The sequence below is a fragment of the Vidua chalybeata genome, chromosome 3 (genome assembly GCF_026979565.1).
Source record: "Vidua chalybeata isolate OUT-0048 chromosome 3, bVidCha1 merged haplotype, whole genome shotgun sequence".
Taxonomy (NCBI): domain Eukaryota; kingdom Metazoa; phylum Chordata; class Aves; order Passeriformes; family Viduidae; genus Vidua; species Vidua chalybeata.
The window spans coordinates 52,860,509-52,879,324 of record NC_071532.1 but is presented as its reverse complement, the minus strand read 5'-3'; the positions used below and the strand labels follow the sequence as shown (position 1 = coordinate 52,879,324).

Below are 18,816 nucleotides of genomic sequence, written 5' to 3'. Positions count from 1 at the left end.
TCTTTCTTTAATTTCAGTACAGAATACTGTATCTATTAATTGCGTACTTTCACTATTTTTACTTTAATAATTAATTGCAAGAAAGCTGAGAAAGATGTCTGTAGATGGTATGGCTAAGACTTTCTGCTGGATGAAACAACCAGCGATCTCTACTTTGTATTTTGAAAATGGCAGTAGGCAACATAACTATTTTTGTTTAGTACCTATTATGATTGCTTTTGCTGTAGGCATATGATGCTTCTGAAAGAGCAGTATGGAAAACAAGTGATCGTCAACCTCTTGGGAAGCAGAGGAGGAGAGGAGGTACTCAACAGAGCTTTTAAGGTAAAAGCAATGATTTTCATTTTAACCACTGATTTCCCTTGAGCCTCCATGTTCTTCGGTTTTTCTTCTAGCCCAGGAGGTGATGAATAGTATGAAGAGTTATGTTAACTCTTAACTACATGTTACATACTGAGAATAGTGCTTCTTGGTTTCATGGCTTAGTTTCCAGCACTACCTTTCTGCTTACTTCTTCATACATTTGCATACATTCTCTTGAACCAAACTTAAAAAGAAATTACCTGAATACTCCTAAGGATAGTTCACATTTGCAAAAGTGAATCATAGCCAGCTTTGACATTGTATGTAGCCACCTATGCAGTCAGGGTCCCCCTGGGATTGCCAGAGCTGCCTGGGGGCCAGGTCCTGAGCCTGGATCACTGAGCATGGTGACGTAGCATCACTGAGCTGCCTTGCTCTGATAGTAATGGGAAATAGCTATCCAGCACTGATTGTGTTGAGCATTGGCTGCCTGAGCACCAGATGACATTTTGGTATATGGAGAGAGATTTTCCTGGCCTCTAAGTGTCCCCAGGCACAACTACTACCTGAAAGCAAGGATATCAGGTATTGTAGAACTAAAGCTGTGCTGCTTTCTAGTGTGGTATCTTTTTAAAACTAGTGTGAACTTAAAACCACATATTGGCATGGAGTAGGATTTGCAGCAGTGCAATAGCTGCCTGAATCTGGCCGGGCGTTGATGGAAGTCTGCCTCCTTAAGCGCCTGTTGCTTTAGCAAACTGACATAGATACTTCAGAGGTTATGTCCCTAAAACTAATGATAGGATGATTTAAGTACACACCTGTAGTAAGTGCCATGTATATATCATTGGTAAAGAATGATACTAGCAGTTCTGAGCTGAAATGTTTACTATGTGAAACTAAGCAAAATAAAAATTATGGTCAAATAATAGTGCCTAATTTCTTTCCCTGTCTGTTGTAATAGTGAACTTACAGGGAGTGTCAAGTTTTTTGTCAGTTTTTCTGTGTGACCATTTCCTCCTCCTGCAAAAGAGCTGGGAGGGACTATCTACTTCCCCAGCAGAAAATGATGAAGTGAAGGTCTCCCCTTGTACAGAATGCGGCCAAAGAAAATAATTACTGACTAAAACTTGCAAGGCAGTGAGGAAGGCACAGGAGTGGAGTCTGGTCCTGGTTTTTGTTTTCAGCTTCTTACTGAATTTCTGCATGACATGCCTAAGCCTCTGTAATGTTTTGGTTCCCCTCTCTTTAAAATAGTTTTTCTAGTTTGTTTTGCAAACCCCACTGACATTTAAAGGTAAAAGATAACGAACTCTGAAATGCTGAAATCATTTACATGGATAAAAATATGACATTTGTTGATAATTTGATACTGATATTTTCTCAAACTCTCACAGTCTTGAAGATCATGTTCTAGACAATATCATGCAACCAGACCTTAAGTCAGAAACTGGGCATCTCTAGAATAAAGACCTTGCATTTGTTAATTTAATTTAAATAAATTTTATTTTGCTTAAATTGTTACTTTTTTGCCTATTTTAAAAATAAATAAACTCTGAAAATACCCTGTGAGCTCAAAGAATTTAGACTGACATCACTAAAAAACAAAGTTTTGTATTCATTCAGAATGACTCCTTGATCATTTATTTACCTTTGTGTTTTAAGAAATGAAAGTTAGGAAAGACTACAGAGTTAATTTTACTTTGATGATTTTAAAGGGCTTGAATTAAAAATAAAGTAATTAATAGGAGTGTGATTAGAGTTGCAAGCTTGTCTCCTGTCACTAGTTTCGCCATATTTTTCTTTTGCTTTTATTTCTTTTTCTCCACTCTTGCTTCAACCTTAGTAATTCTTATCAGTGTTGGTTCAAATTATTGCTGTAATTACTGCTGCTGGGCTCTCTTGATCAGAATGTCACGATTACCATTCATTTACCATTCATTATGCATTACCTGAATCAGACCAGACCAAAAATCAATACTGTTCCCAGGAAATGCTTTTCCTCCCATAAGCATTCTCTGTAACAGATGTAATTATGTTTACAGTAAAAGCAGGACTGTAGTGTAGAGTTGCAAATACTCTGACAATAATTTACACTGCAGCAGTGGGTAAATGCCATCCTCAAGTGCATTGCTAGTGCCAGCATCTGTCAGGGCAGATTGGGGTGTCAACAGTAACAGTCTAATGAAATACATTTTACAGGTCTCTTTCCAAGCACTGCCTTTACATTTCTTTCTGCAGGAAAGGCTTAATGGCTTACTCAATACAATTATGCTGGTGTAACTGCTACATGTACACTTTTAATGTAATATCAGATTGGTTTTGTCCAGTGTGTGTCACAATGTAAGTGGAGAAAAGCATCCATCTCTTGGAGTGAGAATGTGCAAGAGGGAAGAAAATAGACAAAGGCTTGCATAGTTTAAGTTAATGTAATGGTTCTCTCTGCCTTTCTTGTGGAGAACAGGATGTATTACTGTTGCAGCTACCTTAATGATGTAGATGTACTGTTGCAGATACCTTAATGAAATTTGTGGTGATTACGGAAATGTATGTGAGGTCATTGAAATTAGAGATGAAATACTGAGGCTATTTGTGCCTCTTCTTTCACTTCTGCAGTTTACCACAAACACGTTATAGTACGTTTCCTGGGGTGTAATTGCTTACTTACTTCCTCCCCCTGAGCCTGCCTAGAGCATTGTTAGTGCTGTCCACCCTCATGCACAGAGGTAGCAGTAGCCCATTGCTGCAGGGCTGCCACTAGCCAAGGCACAATTCTAATATATATTTTGCAGTTACACATTGAGTTCCCCTGCAGGAAAATTAGGTTCTAACAGTCAAGTTTACTTCTGTGAAGAAAACAAACAGGGAACTTCAGTGGCTTTTTCATGTCTGGCCTTTCAAAATTCCCTACGAACTATATGATTAACAGTCAAGGCTTATAAGTGATAAAAGCATGCTGGTATCAATCCTTACATGTGAATTGAGCAGGATTTGTTTTCCTTCATTCTCTTATCTATACAGAAACTGCTATGGGCCTCTTCCCATGCGGAAGACAGTCCTATGATAAACTTTGACTACCACCAATTTGCAAAAGGTGGGAAAACTGAGAAACTGGAAAATTTGCTGAGGCCTCAGCTGAAGTTGCACTGGGAAGACTTTGGAATCTTCACAAAGGGCGAGCATGTAAGTCCACGGTGAGTGTCTCTGCCCCTCTGTCCCAGTGTAGCCGGGCACAGCTTGTCCTTGCCTTCCCAGGTTTCTTGGTTTGTTTGGACCATGACCATAAATTGACCATCTTGAAATGAAATTTTGATACAAAGTGTAGTCTTGGTGCTAAATCAATGATTTGGCTTAATTGCGTCTCCATGGTTTCAAATCTGCAAATTTACTACTGTGTGGATTTGCTAATATAGTGTTGCAGATGTAATCAAGTAATTAGATGTGTTAATGGAATATATTGTGCACAGTGTGTTTGCACTGTCAAAATGTGGGTGGGTGTATTCAGGCTGAACATTTGATGATCTTGTTCAATCAACTCATGATTAGATGTTATTTTAAAATATACCATTTTCTCCTCCCTCCTCTTGTGTTTGGTTACCAAAGTCTGCAGACAGGTACTTTTCGAATGAATTGTTTGGACTGCCTGGATCGTTCTAATAGTGTACAGTCCTTCGTTGCACAGGAGGTGAGTTTGCCAGAGGACCTTCCATGGGATACCTGTAGTACATACATTGGCTATTCCATAGGAAAGACAGGAAAGAGGCTGTAAGTCTCAGTTACGCAGGTCAGTCTTGCCACTCTATGGTACAGAATGGTGCTGACTGGAATACTGAGGATAAAAAGCAAAAACACATTTATAAACAATGTTGCTTTCTTTTTTGTGTTTTTTTTTCTCCTTCTGCACCTAATCCAGATACTGTTTGCTCAATTAGAGAGCCTTAATTTGAACTCTAAACCTATAATTGAGCGCTTTGTGGAATCCTACAAGGAGATGTGGACTCTCAATGGTCAAAATCTGAGCAGAGTATTTAGTGGCAGTCGTGCCCTTGAGGGGAAGAACAAGGTAAAGAAAAATGGCAAACTTTATTTACAAGTAAAGAAAGATGTCCTATTTGTGCTTCAGTGTCACATGCATTTGTAATTCCTGTCTGCTGTAGGTTGGGAAGCTCAAGGATGGTGCCCGCTCTGTGTCTCGTACCATCCAGTCAAATTTCTTTGATACAGTAAAGCAGGAAGCCATTGAGTTGCTGCTTATGGGTGACTTCTACCGTGAGGAATATGCAGACAAAGGCAAGATGCTCATGGACCAGACTGCACTGCTGGGTAAAGCCAGTCTAAACCACTCCCTTTGTTTTTGAAGCTGCTTTTGCACAGATCTGTTGTTTAAAGCACTACTTTCAAGTGACCATAGCACAACTCATGCTTATTTCTCATATTTTGTTTTGAACTTTTGAGTATGTTTTTCTGCTTTTTGATGGTGATATTCTCTGACAATTCAGAGTTGGACCAGAGGGGAGGATTTTAGGGCTATATTCCCAGTCTATCCTGCGTTTGTCTTGAGGAAGTCTCTTGAGCTCAGCCTTTTTATCTGCTTAGTTGTGTCCTTGCTGTTTACACATGCTTTTAGCCATTTGGATCTTTAAAGGCACATCTCTGTTATTTTAGTTCATTTCTGGCTTTATTCCAGGCCCCCAGTAGTCCACAGCATAGACACATTTGTTTGCACCCATCTAGAATAAACTCAACTCTCTCTGAGAAGATATGTACATGCAATATAAACGATAATTTCACCCACAAGTATTGGGTGGTCAGTTTACTCCAGAGAACAATTCAGCACCACTTCAGATTGGCCACTGCTTATTCCCTGATGTTGCCCACAAGGAAAATATAGATTAATTCTCTATGCCTGACTGCAAGTCGAGCAGTTAAAGATTAACTCTGCTTCATTTGCTTAGATAGCAAAAGCACACTGCTAATTTTCTGTACTCAGCAAAATAAGTGAATATAGCAGGGTTTTTTTTTTTTAGGAGTTCTTACCCAGCTAGAGAGGCATGGCAGTGCTGGATTTGCAGATGTGAGACTGTGCTGCTCTCCATCTTTCCTTCCACATTCTAAACTTCTAACGGCTTCAGTTTAAGTTGTAATTTCTGACATGCTTGATTGCTTGTCCTGGTTTCAGGAATAGAGTTCATTGGCTTCCTAGTGTGTGGTATAATGTTTTGTTTTGGATTTAATATGAGACTAATGAATGAGTGAGTGCTAGTGTGTTGTATTTGATTGCCAGCTGGGTTTAAACCACAGCAGACTGGTAACACACTGAGGGTTTTAGTTTTTGCTATATAGTGTTTATTATACTAAGTCGAGGACTTTCCACTTCTCATGCTCTCCCATTCAGAAGGCTGGAGGGCTACAAGAAGCTGGGAGGGGAGGCAGCCAGGACAGTTGACTCCAAATGGCCAGAGGAAAGTGCCATACTACTTGATGCCATTCTTGGCATATAAATTGGGAGGGGGGAAAGCTGACTGTGGGCTGCTGCTTTGGAACTGGCTGGGCACTGTGCCACACTGATATTGTATATTCTAATTCTATTATCTATATTTTTCCCCCTTTTCTGTCCCATTAAACTGTCTCTATCTCAATCCATGAGTTTTCTCACTCTTACTCTTGTGATTCTCTCCCGCATTTTGCCGCAGGGGCAGGGAGTGAGCTGGGATAAGTGCTACTAAGCACTGGTTGCCCAGTGGGGTTAAACCATGACAGTGCTGTAGACTAAACTGAAAAGATAAAGGGAGATAAAAGAATTTTTTGCTTATTGCTTGAAGAAGTACAGAAAAATGTAAGCTGAAAGTGAATGACCAGCCATTCCCAAGCTTTCAGAGTGCCTGGTTTCTGGAAAAGAAATTGCTGGCATCAACCCCAGTTATCTTGTAGATATTGCCATTGCCATAGGGGTTATCCCCCCTACCTTTTGTATTGTTGCTGCTAGGGTAGGTAATGTTATTATTTCAGAGTGACTGTGCTGCTGCAGTGTGGATGGTTTCTGTCCTTTTACAGCACATTCCTCTTTTAAACACCATCTTTCTCTCTCCCCTCTTCTGTCAGTAACTCCAAGTATTTTGAAGGCCATGTCAGAGCGTCAGTTTGAATTCACAAGCTCCAAGCGTGTTCGTGTTGCCACGGGGACCTGGAATGTGAATGGGGGAAAGCAGTTTCGAAGCAACATCCTTGGTACCAGTGAGCTGACAGACTGGCTGCTGGATTCTCCCAAGCTCTCAGGAGTTTCAGAATTTCAAGGTAAGACTTCATAGTCAAAATGTGCAAACAGTATTTGCTGGCATCTCTAGAGACAGTGAGTCAGGACACTAGATTTGACCAGCCTTTCAAAGGCAGTACATTTTGGAGGGCATTTTCTCTCATTTCTTAGGGGTGTATTCAGCTTCTCCTTGCTTTTGGTGCTGCCCTGCAGAAGTGGAATGGTGTGTGAAGAGCTCCTGACAGAGAGAGTTCTTTGAACACTTTGAAACAGTCCATGTGACTGTTTCAAACCTTCAGCAGGTCAGAATTCAGAGCTCTCTTTCATGCCATTGTGGGATGTATCTGGCTATTCTGCACCCTGTATGTAATTTTCTTCTTCCATATCTCTGTTCTTTGTTCTTTATCATGAGCAGGAGTTACGTGCTTACGTGCCATCAGGGCATCTCCTTGGTCTCTCATCTGGAGCTAAACGTATCTATACAATCTGGACTATGAGCTTGTCTGGAAATGTTATTATCAAAGCCTTCAAACAAAAAGATTTACTTTGTTGAAGGTGATATTTCCTTTCTTTAGCACTATAGAAAACTCTTATGCTTGTGGTTTGATGAAATTGGCTGCTGAATTTCTTATTTATGGAACAAGGTCAGGTATTGCAATTGATTTACAGATTTTTTAATTAAGGTAAATGAAAGGGGAACATTCTGTCATTTAAAAATTGAGAGGTTGCAAAACCCATGCTTTTGTTGTTACAGTGGAACATTTAGTTTCCTGCAGGCATCACACACATAGTCCTGTACCTAACAGGAATACATTCCGCAAATCCTTGGCTCCCTTATACAAGTTGTCTCATTTGAACCCTTAATTCCTGAGTGGTATGTGATTAGATGCAGACCACTGTATTCTGAGCAGCCTAGGTAAGTGATTAGTCCAGTCTAGTCTGTTTCAGAAACACTTCAGATGTGTTAGCACATGACTGTGCCCATAATACTAAAATCTGTTGAGAGACTGTCATGTGTTAGCCTTGCCAGACCATTCCCTGAAAGAACCAGAGGAGCAGGGCTACATGGAACAGGCAGCTGTGACATGGTAGGTCTGAGCGGCTTCTGGAAGAGAGCTGAGTTATGTGAATGGGCAGGGCTAGGGTACGACCATGCAAATGTCTGAATCCGTGTTAATGTCAGTGCAGTGCCTACGCAAATGGGCAAGTGTTCAAAGGCAGATGTCCAAAATTATTAATGGGAAATACATGTGACAGTGCCTATCTGGTTAATCTAGTAAAGGAGGCTCGCTGTCATGCTAGTTTCACCTTTCTGTCTGTACAAGTTGCTACATATTTTACTTTTTATTTGTGATTTCTGAGTCAGATTTGATTTAGGTCCCTATGTTTGTCTATATTTAGATCTTCATGTTGAATTAAGTTACTGTCACTGTGGTCATATGACACTTTAAAGAAATTAAAAACTCTTTAGGCAATGGACAGATTTACTAATGGGTCAACAGATTTGCTTCACACTATTTTATGACAGCATCTGACCTTTGGTGTTTCCTCAGAGTAATATCAACAGAGCCAGGGAAAGAGGGGGTGGGGGTCACTGTGCTCTAGGATGATCTAACCTTAAATACAGGTGATCTAAGAAGGACTTGGAAGAAAGAAGGCAAGAAGAAACTTCAAAAGCATCCTTAAACTAGATAAATTTACTAAAGGCATTGAGATGGAGGTGACATACTGGTGTGAGGACAATTAAGTTCAGTTACATAGGAATCTGTGTCAGAAAGGAAGAGCACACTGGGTAAAACGACAAGCGGGTAAGAGATAGTGAGTAGTGAGGTGTTGTAGCTTTAGTGATGAGTAGGGTGTGGGAGAGAGGGCTTAACACTGCTACAGTATAATGTTCTGTTCTGAACTGCTTCTTGCAAGAGAGATGGAGACCAACTGGTGGGAGAAAAGCAGGAAAAAAATTCAGAGGAACTGCAGGGGATGTTTTATGAGATTAGATTAAAGGAGCTATGAATATGTATAGCTTGGCAGGGGATACACAAGATAGAACTACAGGAAGGATCTCTGACAGAAATTAGAATACATATCATTAGAAGAAACAACAAAATAGTCATTCTGGTATGACTTTTCCTTCCTGCCAACAGATGATGATAACTGCCCTCCTGACATATTTGCAGTGGGATTTGAAGAGATGGTTGAATTAAGTGCAGGGAACATTGTGAATGCCAGGTATGTAAAAAAAAAAACACCAAACAAACAAAACCAACAACAAAACCCCCTAATCAACCAACCAAAAAAACCAACCAACCAAAAAAACCTCAGCAACTGTAAACAAACCAACCCAACCAAACAACAACAACCAAAAAAAAAAAAAAAAAAAAAAAACCAACAAAAAGAACATATTCTTCCCCAAAGGAACTGGCCATGTTCATTTTTATGGTCACTTGTATTGAATACTCCGTTCCAAGTCTGTTTTTTGCAGCCATAGCTAGAAATATGTTTCCCATTAACAAATGTCACTGGGATGATGTTGAAGTACTCAGTTTCCTAAGTCTCTTAAATCTTTATGTTGTCAGAGAAGAATTCTGGTTGAGGTTGATCTAACACTTGTCCTTAAAGCCCTGTCCGATGTTGGAAAAATGTGCTTAATGACTACAAACCTAATTGCCATTCATGTGGGAATTCTAAAATTGTCTAAAAATGTCTCTGTGGCTAATTGCATTTGTGAAAGTTGTAGCTATGCAAGAGTTAAATGCAAAGCCTAAGGTTGGCATATCTGCATGTGCGGTAGGCTGTTGTGTTTACTGGTCCTTGTGAATCTGAATGGAGGTGGAACCCTGAATATCATGTTTCCAATGCTGATTCATTAGGCTGACCACTTAGTTGTCTGTTTTGGGAATGACAAGTTACAGCAGTGCTTAGTGTGGCTGCTGGGCTGGTGGTATATCTGCATAGATATGTTGACTTTGGAGAAAAGAAAAAATTAGATCCACTGACGTGAAGGTATATGCAGCTATTCACAAACCTTTGCTAAGAACAGCCAACAGCTGTGAGTAGCCAGTCACCTTCCAGTCAGAAAATCCTGAGAAGATCTCTCCACTGTGAGCATAGGAAATCTTACAAGTCATGAGACTGATTTGGAAATTTGTTTTTACTGTTATGATTGCTGTTATCAGCTTCCAGTTATCCCCAGTGAATGGGTGTATGCAATGTCATGTGAGTGTGGATGTTTCTAAGCATAGTAAACAAAACCCCTCACACATCCAGAAGCAGGATAACTGTATTTGTATGCTGTGCCTGGATTCACTGACCCTGCTAACTCTAGGCTGGCTTACAAGGAGGTATTATCTGTCTCTGCCATGCATTCTACAGTACTTCAAGTTCTACAGCCTAATGGGATGTCTGTAAACGTAAGGCACAGTTAATCTGTTCATTTTATTGACCATGGTTTGTTTTGATTCCATTAAATGATTTTGTGTTTGTTCCAGTACAACGAATAGAAAAATGTGGGGAGAGCAGCTTCAAAAAGCTATTTCCAGGACTCATCGCTACATTCAGCTGACATCAGCACAGCTTGTTGGTGTTTGTCTTTTCATCTTTGTACGACCATATCATGTCCCCTTCATCAGGTAAAAAAAAAGCCAAACCAAACAAAACAACAACAACAAAAAAAAAGCAACAACAAAACAAAAAGCCCAGCAAACCAAACCAAAACCAAAAACAAAAAAAAACCCACCCCAAAATAAAACTAACCTAACAACAACAAACTCCAAACCAACCAAATAAAAAAGCCCCAAAACTCAACCTGTATCTTCAGTGGCATCTGGTGTTGGAGTGTGGCCAGAGAACATGGGGAGGGATTGCTCACCTTGGTGGGAGTCATGCAAACCTGGGTTCTGGTCTCTGCTCAGCATGGAGAAGAGGCATGCTGCCAGACAGCAACAGGCTGGAGTCCATCTCCTGGGGTAGCACAAAGACCAGGCAGCCTCAGTGTCTTCCTCCAGGTAGCTGAAAATCCAGGCATGCCTCAGGTGGGCAGTCAGGGTGGAGCATCTTGTTTGGGTGCTACCTTCCTGGGAAAGAAATTACCTGGGCTAGTAAGTCCAAGAGTGTTTGATGCACTGATTGAAGACAAGTGCCTGCCTCTGCCTGAAGGACAGGTTTTACTTCTAGCCCTGTCCATACTTATGGATTCCTTATGGAAACGGGTAGTTCTAGACCTGAAAAAAATGGGGGAAAGAGACTTAATTTTGCCACTTGACATTTTATAGAATTTAGAGGTAAGAGAACCTATGAAGTTTTTGTCTTTCCCAGATGTCATGAGAACCAAAACTGTGTGCCCAGTCAGGAGGGTGTAGAGATATGTATCTTCTGCTTACTAGCTCAGCTGTCCCTGGAGAGTGATTAAACTCCTTCTAGAAAATTACCAACCCATGGAGATACTTGCATTAAAATGACTTTGCTATGGGCAAGAATTATGCAGGCTAAGTGTAAAAGAATCATGCAGGCTAAATGTAAATGGTTAGGAAGTGAATAATTAGCCAAAACTATTTTTGGGCATCTGTCTGACCTTAAAGCACCGAGATCCAAACACTCCTTCCTAACCCCATATTAGAGCACTGATTGGCCACTGCATTTTGTGATTAAAATACCAAAAGCTGCCTCTTTCTTCCCTGTGATCTCATATCTACTGAAAACCTCAGAACAGAGCTTGTGCAACATCACGTGCTGTAGGCCAGACAGAGCAATACAATTCAGGTAACTCCAATGGCCTTGCATTGCTGCTTTCCAATAATCTTTCTCCAAAATTATTTTATTTTAAAGATTTTTTTTTTTTGCTGCTATGAAGCACTCCAGAGGAGAAATGTTGCTCTCAGTTTGTGACTTGTCACCTGGCTTACAAAAAATTTGAGTAATCCAGTAGGAAATTCGTGGTTTAAATGGAAATGAGAAGCAGAACAGCACAATGGTTCTGTTGCAGTTGTCAAACTGCTAGAAATTGGATATAGCTCTTTGAAACTCAAGAGAAAAAGGGAAGGGTTTGATTTTAGTGACCAAGTTTCATCATTTAATGCAAATGCGCTGCTATGTGCTATGTGAGCATAATCAAACCTAACCTGAATGCTTGCATATTTTTTCTCATGTCTAGGAAAGGAAAAATTATCAGAAGTGCAAAAAAATGCTTCCATGCTTACAGATATGTAAGAGATTTAAACAGAAGACAGAGAATAGAGAAATAATGAGACAATAGCTGGTTTATACATCAGTGAAAGGATTGATGAAATACAAGCAGTTGTATTTACAGTGGGTTAGCTCATCATAACCTTTGCCATGAAAGAAAATCAGTTGAATACCAGTCAGGAGATGGGTAGGCAGGCAGCAGGAAGGGAGAACTTTAGAGTGAAAAGACTGAACACATGCTTCCGCAGAGTGCTAAAAACCCATTGTTTCATAGAAAACTTTGAGATGTTCCGCCTTTGTCTCCCTGAGGGTGTCTTCTGGTGGTGTCCTGCTGTCAGGAAAAGACAGGAAATTAAAGAGAAAGAAAAAAGGTACAAAAGATGGGGGAGGAAGAGAGAAGAAAATGAAAGGGGTGGGGAAAGACCTGTAAACATCTTGCTTCATTTACATCACGAATTTCTGAGAATAACTCAAATAAGACTTAGCAGTTTTCTGCACGTCCCTTTTTAACATCAGTAATATTCTTGTCAGATCTGCTTGATGTTTCCTCTGGAAAGAAGAATTTTCTCACTGGGAAAGACATGCATGGTGCTGGGGTTGGCTAAAACAATGATCTCATCATTTACTTATCAGATCAGACAGCCGTGCTTTGTTCTTTGAGTAGCCTGGCTTTTTGGGAGAAATTACCCTGAGAACAAGTGGTCTGCTTTACCAAGTTATCTTTCTGTAGTGAAGTGTGTGCTAATCATCACATTGAAATACTAAGTGATTAGCAACGCCGAGACCTTAAGCAATTTGTCATCAGTACAGAAATCATTTGAGAAGTTACATATAAATAGTTGTATCCAATAATCTCTGATTTTATCACATCTGATTTAATGAAGTATGGGTTATGATCTGTTGCTCTTTAATTAAATGGAAAATCCATCATGAATTGTGAAGTTGGGTTTCAACACATATGAACAGTAAATTGCTCACTGTCTGAAAAGCAGATTCCCATATGTTCAAAAATAAAAGCAAGTATAGTAGTAAATTTAGTTATTGTCTATATTTTAAGGATCACAGTAGATGTAAACTTGAAAAGTATGTTCTATAGAAATTCCCAGTATTTCAGAAATAAGGTCTTGCTGATCTGTTTGGAAGGGATAAAAAAAGGAGAAAAATCTTTTCAAATAGTTTTATTTCTGTAGTATCGTATTATACTTAATTTGAAACATCAGAACATGAACATCAAGAAACTAAAAGATGTGCCTAAAAGCAGCAGGCTTTCTAGAAAGGAGAAGACATGGCATTGTAAACTGGCTTTTCCCTTTATGTTGCAGAAAAGTTAATTGAATGTTTGTCCCTGAAGCCCTTTACTCTGTTCTTTCTTTTTGTTTTTGTTTTTGTTTTTTTTTGGTTTTTTTTTTTGTGTGTTTTTTTTGTTGTTGTTGTTTTTTTTTGTTGTTGTTGTTGTTGTTTTTTTTTTTTTTTTAATGCAGGGATGTAGCAATAGACACGGTGAAGACAGGAATGGGAGGAAAAGCTGGGAATAAAGGGGCAGTGAGCATTCGTTTTCAGTTCTATAGTACCAGTTTCTGCTTTATATGCAGTCACTTGACTGCTGGGCAGACTCAGGTGAAAGAGAGGAATGAAGATTATAAAGAAATCACACAGAAACTCAGCTTCCCAATGGTAAGTGTAGATGTATGTGTGCTAAAATTATTGGAGATAAAGGTGGATCTTTACATCATGAAAGCTGGTCTCAGTCTGCCTTTGATGACAGGTCATCAAAGAAGGCATCTCCGTACCATGAAAAAAATATTAAAGAAAATGTTAGCAATTAAATAAACAAACAAACAAATAAATACGGAAGCATGTTTAACAGAAGACTGAATACTACTCAATATAACACTTGCTTTACAAAAGTACTAGTCCTTTCAGAAAACAGAGTTGCCCCAGTGCTTGAAAAGTCCTTGGCTTTGTGCAGTTAAGCTCTAGATGACTGATGTTAGAACTGGAGAGTGTGATATTGATAGCTCTTGCTGGCTCTAATAAGTGAGAATTCCTGAAAGATCATCTGTACCACTCAGTGCAGCAGTGCCTTGGCTGCTTCTGGTCAGGTATGATGGATCAGTTCTTGGGCACTGACATGGTACCCTCTGTTCCCTTCTTTTCATCCTTGTGAATGTGTCACTCTCAAGGAACTGCTGGCTTCTCTCAGAGCATGGCAGATAGGCTCCACTGGTCTGCACGAATAACTTTTCCCCTAAATTGTGTAAAAACAATCGCCCTAGTGTTTTAATTCCAACTTGTCTCCTCAGGCCAGTAGGTAATGCATGAGATTTGGTAGCGGGGCTCCTTTGCTTCCCTTAATGTTGATTGCTTTAATTTCCACAATACCTTCTTTCTTGGGCCTCTCTGGAAAGGCCTAAGCCAGGAAGGGATTGGGCCAGTTTGTGTATTCTGGTTAGTCAGCAAAAAAATGGCATTTAGGATGCAAAGCATAAAATTTTACCTTCCTGTTGTTTGTAAGGTTTAGAGGCTTGGCACGTGCAGCATACCAATCAGTTGGTTTATGTAGGAGCTAATACTGACAGACTGGATGTCCTGCAAAGAAAATCTGTTCCAAATGGCCATAAAGTTGTGCTTCTGGTAGTTTTTCCTTCTAATACCTCATTAACTATTTGATGTCCTTTACACTTAAAACAGCTAGAGGTACCTTGTGTGTATAATGCATATAAAGAGTGCCCTCTAGTGCTGTGACAGCCACAGTCTGAAACGTTTCCCTTATGAATCTTGGGGGTTTAGAGGCTTATAGCTGAACTGGGAAGGAAAAAAAAAAACAAAGACTGGTTAGAGGGTAGGATGCTAAATTTAGAACTGGAGTGATTTTTCATTGACGTTTGATTTCAATACCTTTACAAAACTGTGATGTCTGCATAAGATCGAATTTGGAGGTTGTTCTTACTCAGGGGCTTGTTGCTAAATTTGCCTTGGTACCAGAAGTACATTTTGTGTTATATTTAGAATATGCAAATATCTGCATGTGAAATGTGTTAGGGAAACAAACATATTTTGAATATTCATGACAGACAAATTGTGAATATAAAGCCAGGATCCAGCTTAGACATACCTTCAGAAAAGAGGGGTCAGAGTCTGACATTCGTGTTTACAAAATTCAGCTCAGTGGGGTGCCAAAGCCAGTGAAGGAATCATTCTATTTTATCACAAAATGAATTTTGAGAAATAAATTGTGATGAGTAGATCCAGTATTTAGTAATTCAGAGAGACTGAGTGCTACATTTCAGTGCATTTTAAAGGTGTTTTCATGAATGTGATTAAACATTAACGGTATTCTGTACCTCAAAACTAGGGTCAGAACATGTTCTCCCATGACTATGTCTTCTGGTGTGGTGATTTTAACTATCGCATTGATCTAACATATGAAGAAGTCTTTTATTTTCTCAAACGTCAAGATTGGAAGACACTTTTGGAATTTGATCAACTACAGCAGCAAAAATCCAGTGGAAAAGTAAGGCAGCGTGTCTCATTTTCTTGAATAACTGCATGTTGGCTGGGTCTTTCTTGTTCCTTGAGAGAGTGAAGAGGTTACATTTTCAGACACTTGTTGTAGCACTTGAATGCAGTAATTGGTTTAAAAATCAGAGCATTGTTTGCGAGGAAGTTGATACGTCACAGTAGCACCTTCCTCATCTGTAACTTAAAGAGATGTTCTTTATTTAACTAGATTTTTAAAGATTTCCATGAAGGGACTATTAATTTTGGACCAACATATAAATACGACGTTGGCTCGGAGGCTTATGATACAAGTGATAAGTGCAGAACCCCAGCGTGGACTGACAGAGTGCTTTGGTGGAGAAAGAAACTACCCTTTGAAAAAACAGGTGCGTAGAATCCTTCTTTATCTGAAAGTTGTTTTAGAATTCACCTAGAACCCACTTAAGTGGATTTAATCTACTGAATGGTGCTTTATTCAAGCAGATGTTCTTTCAGCTTCACTGGATTAAGTGTCAGAAATAGACAAGGCCCTTTCTTCTTGTGTGTGTGTGAACAAAGGCTTTATGCTACAGGTGCTGGGAGCTCACTGAGGAACTGAAAACAGCCCAGCTGTAGTAGTACAGAAATAATTCTGTTGGTTTTCTACAGAATCATTAGTCCACATAAAGTTTCTGTGTTACAATGGCTAGATTGTTAAAACTGCTCTTCTCAGTAGATGTAGAAACAGTTTACTGTAATTTCTTCTGTACTGGTAATTCTTAGAAATATTTCTGCTGGTTTATAGAATTGGGGGAGGTTTCATTAATTAGTGCTTATAAAGTACCTTGAATTCATGAGTGGCCAACACAACAGAAAGGCCATTTTCACTTGTTATTCAAAAGTTGCAGTTAAGAAATAAAAAATATTTCTTTGCATATCCAGAGATAGTTCTCATAATCATTCTTTCAATCTGCAGGAATATCTATCCCCCAGTGTTTCTAAAATTTGAAATTCATATTAGATGTGTAACTGCTAGGTAATTAATTTGGTCTGTGCCTGCAGATGTGGTTTTTCACATGCCTGGAAATTTCTTCTTGGAATCTAAGTCATACCATGACTATGTTAAGTGTAAAAACTACAAAGCAAAACTAGGGCAATGAGAGAGTACATGTCATCATGATACAGTTATTCACTCTTATCTAAGGAATGAAAAACAAAGTAAAATGAGGAGCTTAAACCATTGATAGAGATGCAGTCCAGGAAAGAAAAGCTTTATGATGTATAATAAGGAAGTTATAACAGCCCTGTTGTGCTGTTTTCATTTTAGGAGAAAGAACACCCTTCAGCATTTCTAATGCATATCCCCTTATTTATGCATATACCATATTCCATGGTAAAACTTGCCCCTGGGGAACTTTAGCAGTTGGAGTACATACAGCTCATAGGACCTAACTAGCTGGCTGGTCTGCAAGAGTCAAGGCAGGTCCCTTTCTTTAGAGTTTGTAGGCCTCCCACAGCTGGCTCACGTGGGTCCATAACTGAATGGTACATTCCCAGCCCTGCAAAGCTTTCTTAGTTTGCTGCCAGAGTTTCTCTCCTTTACTGCTGGTGGCAAGGCTCTTCTGTCTCTCAGCTCTTACTGTGTTGCATCTTCTTGTTGTTACAGGCTAAATGACTGCTCACTTTACGAGAAGAAAGGGCAGTGTGAGTGATTAGGAAGAAATGCCATGTTCCATATTAACTCATTTTCAGCTTCACAGGAAAGAGGGACAGAGCTATCCATTCATTCAAACAGTGACCCAAAAACTTGCATGTTACTAACAACACTAGGGTACCTCACTCTAGCGTAATGTCTGGAGCATTTTCAGTCACCTTAAGGGTTGCAATTGAATTATTTGGATGTTGGATTTACATGGGTATGGTTTCTCCTATCTCTTGTGTATTATTTCTCCAATCCCTGTCTAATATTCAGAATTACAAAATAATTTCCAAGTACAGTGTCTGGTTTTATGCTCAGTGTTAAGGCAGGAGGTAAAATACTAATATGACTCTAACAACCCCTGTTGCACAGATAATTAATTGGGTGATATTCTGGTCAACAATTTTGCAGGTGTCTTACTCTTCTGATCAGCTGTCTTAGTTGTGCTCCCAGTCCTTTCTCTTTTTTTTTTTTCTATCTAGTCCCTAATTTGTAATTCTTTTAGGATATAAGCTCTTCTTTGAATGATATATATACAAGAACAAAAAAAGCCCCACCTCCCACTACTAGGGTCTGTGGAGAGCTTCCCAATAAAACAGTGTTTAACTGTTTGTAAAAGTAGATGTGAGTGAGTTTTAAATCATGTTTTGTGCTGCATAGCTGGAGAGATCAATCTTCTGGACAGTGATCTGAGTGCTGATACTAAAGTCAGGCACACTTGGACCCCTGGAGCCTTGATGTACTATGGGAGAGCAGAGCTGCAAGCATCTGACCACAGGTAACTAAACAATCAGAGAGAGTTTAAAATGTGCCAGGTTAAAGTGTGACATGCTGAATTACACCTTCAGAGTGAGGGACCAAGTCAGATTAAAATAAGAATTACACTCTTATTCCATGTTCAGTATCTGCTTGATGGGTCTTTTCTTCTCATGGTGAGTTTTACACCAGAGTGGCAAGTATCTACAGTAATGTATTTATTTTTCCTGCACAGCGATTGCAGCAAGGGTTGGATAAGTTGCAGCAAGAGGTATAGAAAACAGAGCTTTCTGCTGCTTGGTTTTGGAAAAGCTCTGATACCTAAGGAAGCTGCTCTGATGGATTTCCACTCAGCTTGCTGCAGGAGAGGAGGAGTTTGGGACTGTGTGGCCTGAAGAGATGTAAACCAGGCCACACCAGGTCAAGTTTGGCCTCTTCACAATACTCAAGTGCGGGGCTTCTGTGCCTCCTTTAAAGATGGAAATGGGAGAAGGTAGAAAAATCAAAGGCCAGTGTTTCTGGTTCGTCTATATCATTGACTTCTCTTTAGGGATATTGAATGACCTATCTTTGATAAACTTGTTCTCTGCTTCACTTCTGGGAAACAAATTCTGTGATAAATACACTTTGAAAGGTCCCTTTTATTCAGAATATTTGTCTCATCCCTTGTATGCTTTGTGGAAATGCTACAATATTGCTCCTCCTAGCAGCACTCAGTGACCCCCAGTAGTAGCTGTCTATGTGCTTCTGGTGGTGCTCTTGCATGCCAGGACTGTTCTGTAGTCCTCTATCAGTGAAAGAACAGTGAAAGAACATGCCTCTTTCAATCAATTTCTCTGTGTCAAGGCTCTGACATTGCTGTGTTCTGCAAAGCACAGTGGGGCTGCTGCTCTCATTATATAGGACCCTGAGGATGCGATCTGTGAAACATGACTGTTATACATGGTTTTCTATTTCAGCAAACTTGACTCCACAAGCTGCTTTTTAATTACAGTCAGCAGCTTTGTTTTCCCAAGGTTTGTGCTAGAAAAACGGCATAGCTGTATCTTTGTGACATATGGAAATGCATTATGATTCACAATGCTTACGGAAATAGTTAATGCTTTCTATACATTTTTCCCCTCCGTTATCCCTTTCTAGCCCT

At 39.6% G+C, this 18,816-nt stretch overlaps 1 protein-coding gene across 3 annotated transcripts in view; it reads left to right on the top strand.

The window, feature by feature from the left end:
• Window positions 1-18,816, top strand: part of SYNJ2 (synaptojanin 2) — a 65,630-nt gene that overhangs the window by 33,371 nt on the left and 13,443 nt on the right. For all 3 annotated transcript variants that reach the window (XM_053937822.1, XM_053937821.1, XM_053937823.1), the window contains 12 exons: window positions 228-324; window positions 3,325-3,497; window positions 3,907-3,988; window positions 4,217-4,366; window positions 4,461-4,626; window positions 6,406-6,597; window positions 8,701-8,785; window positions 10,045-10,185; window positions 13,219-13,411; window positions 15,093-15,251; window positions 15,468-15,624; window positions 17,577-17,694. In XM_053937822.1, the coding sequence (XP_053793797.1) occupies window positions 228-324; window positions 3,325-3,497; window positions 3,907-3,988; window positions 4,217-4,366; window positions 4,461-4,626; window positions 6,406-6,597; window positions 8,701-8,785; window positions 10,045-10,185; window positions 13,219-13,411; window positions 15,093-15,251; window positions 15,468-15,624; window positions 17,577-17,694 (1,713 nt within the window). The remainder of the gene's footprint in view (window positions 1-227; window positions 325-3,324; window positions 3,498-3,906; window positions 3,989-4,216; window positions 4,367-4,460; window positions 4,627-6,405; window positions 6,598-8,700; window positions 8,786-10,044; window positions 10,186-13,218; window positions 13,412-15,092; window positions 15,252-15,467; window positions 15,625-17,576; window positions 17,695-18,816) is intronic.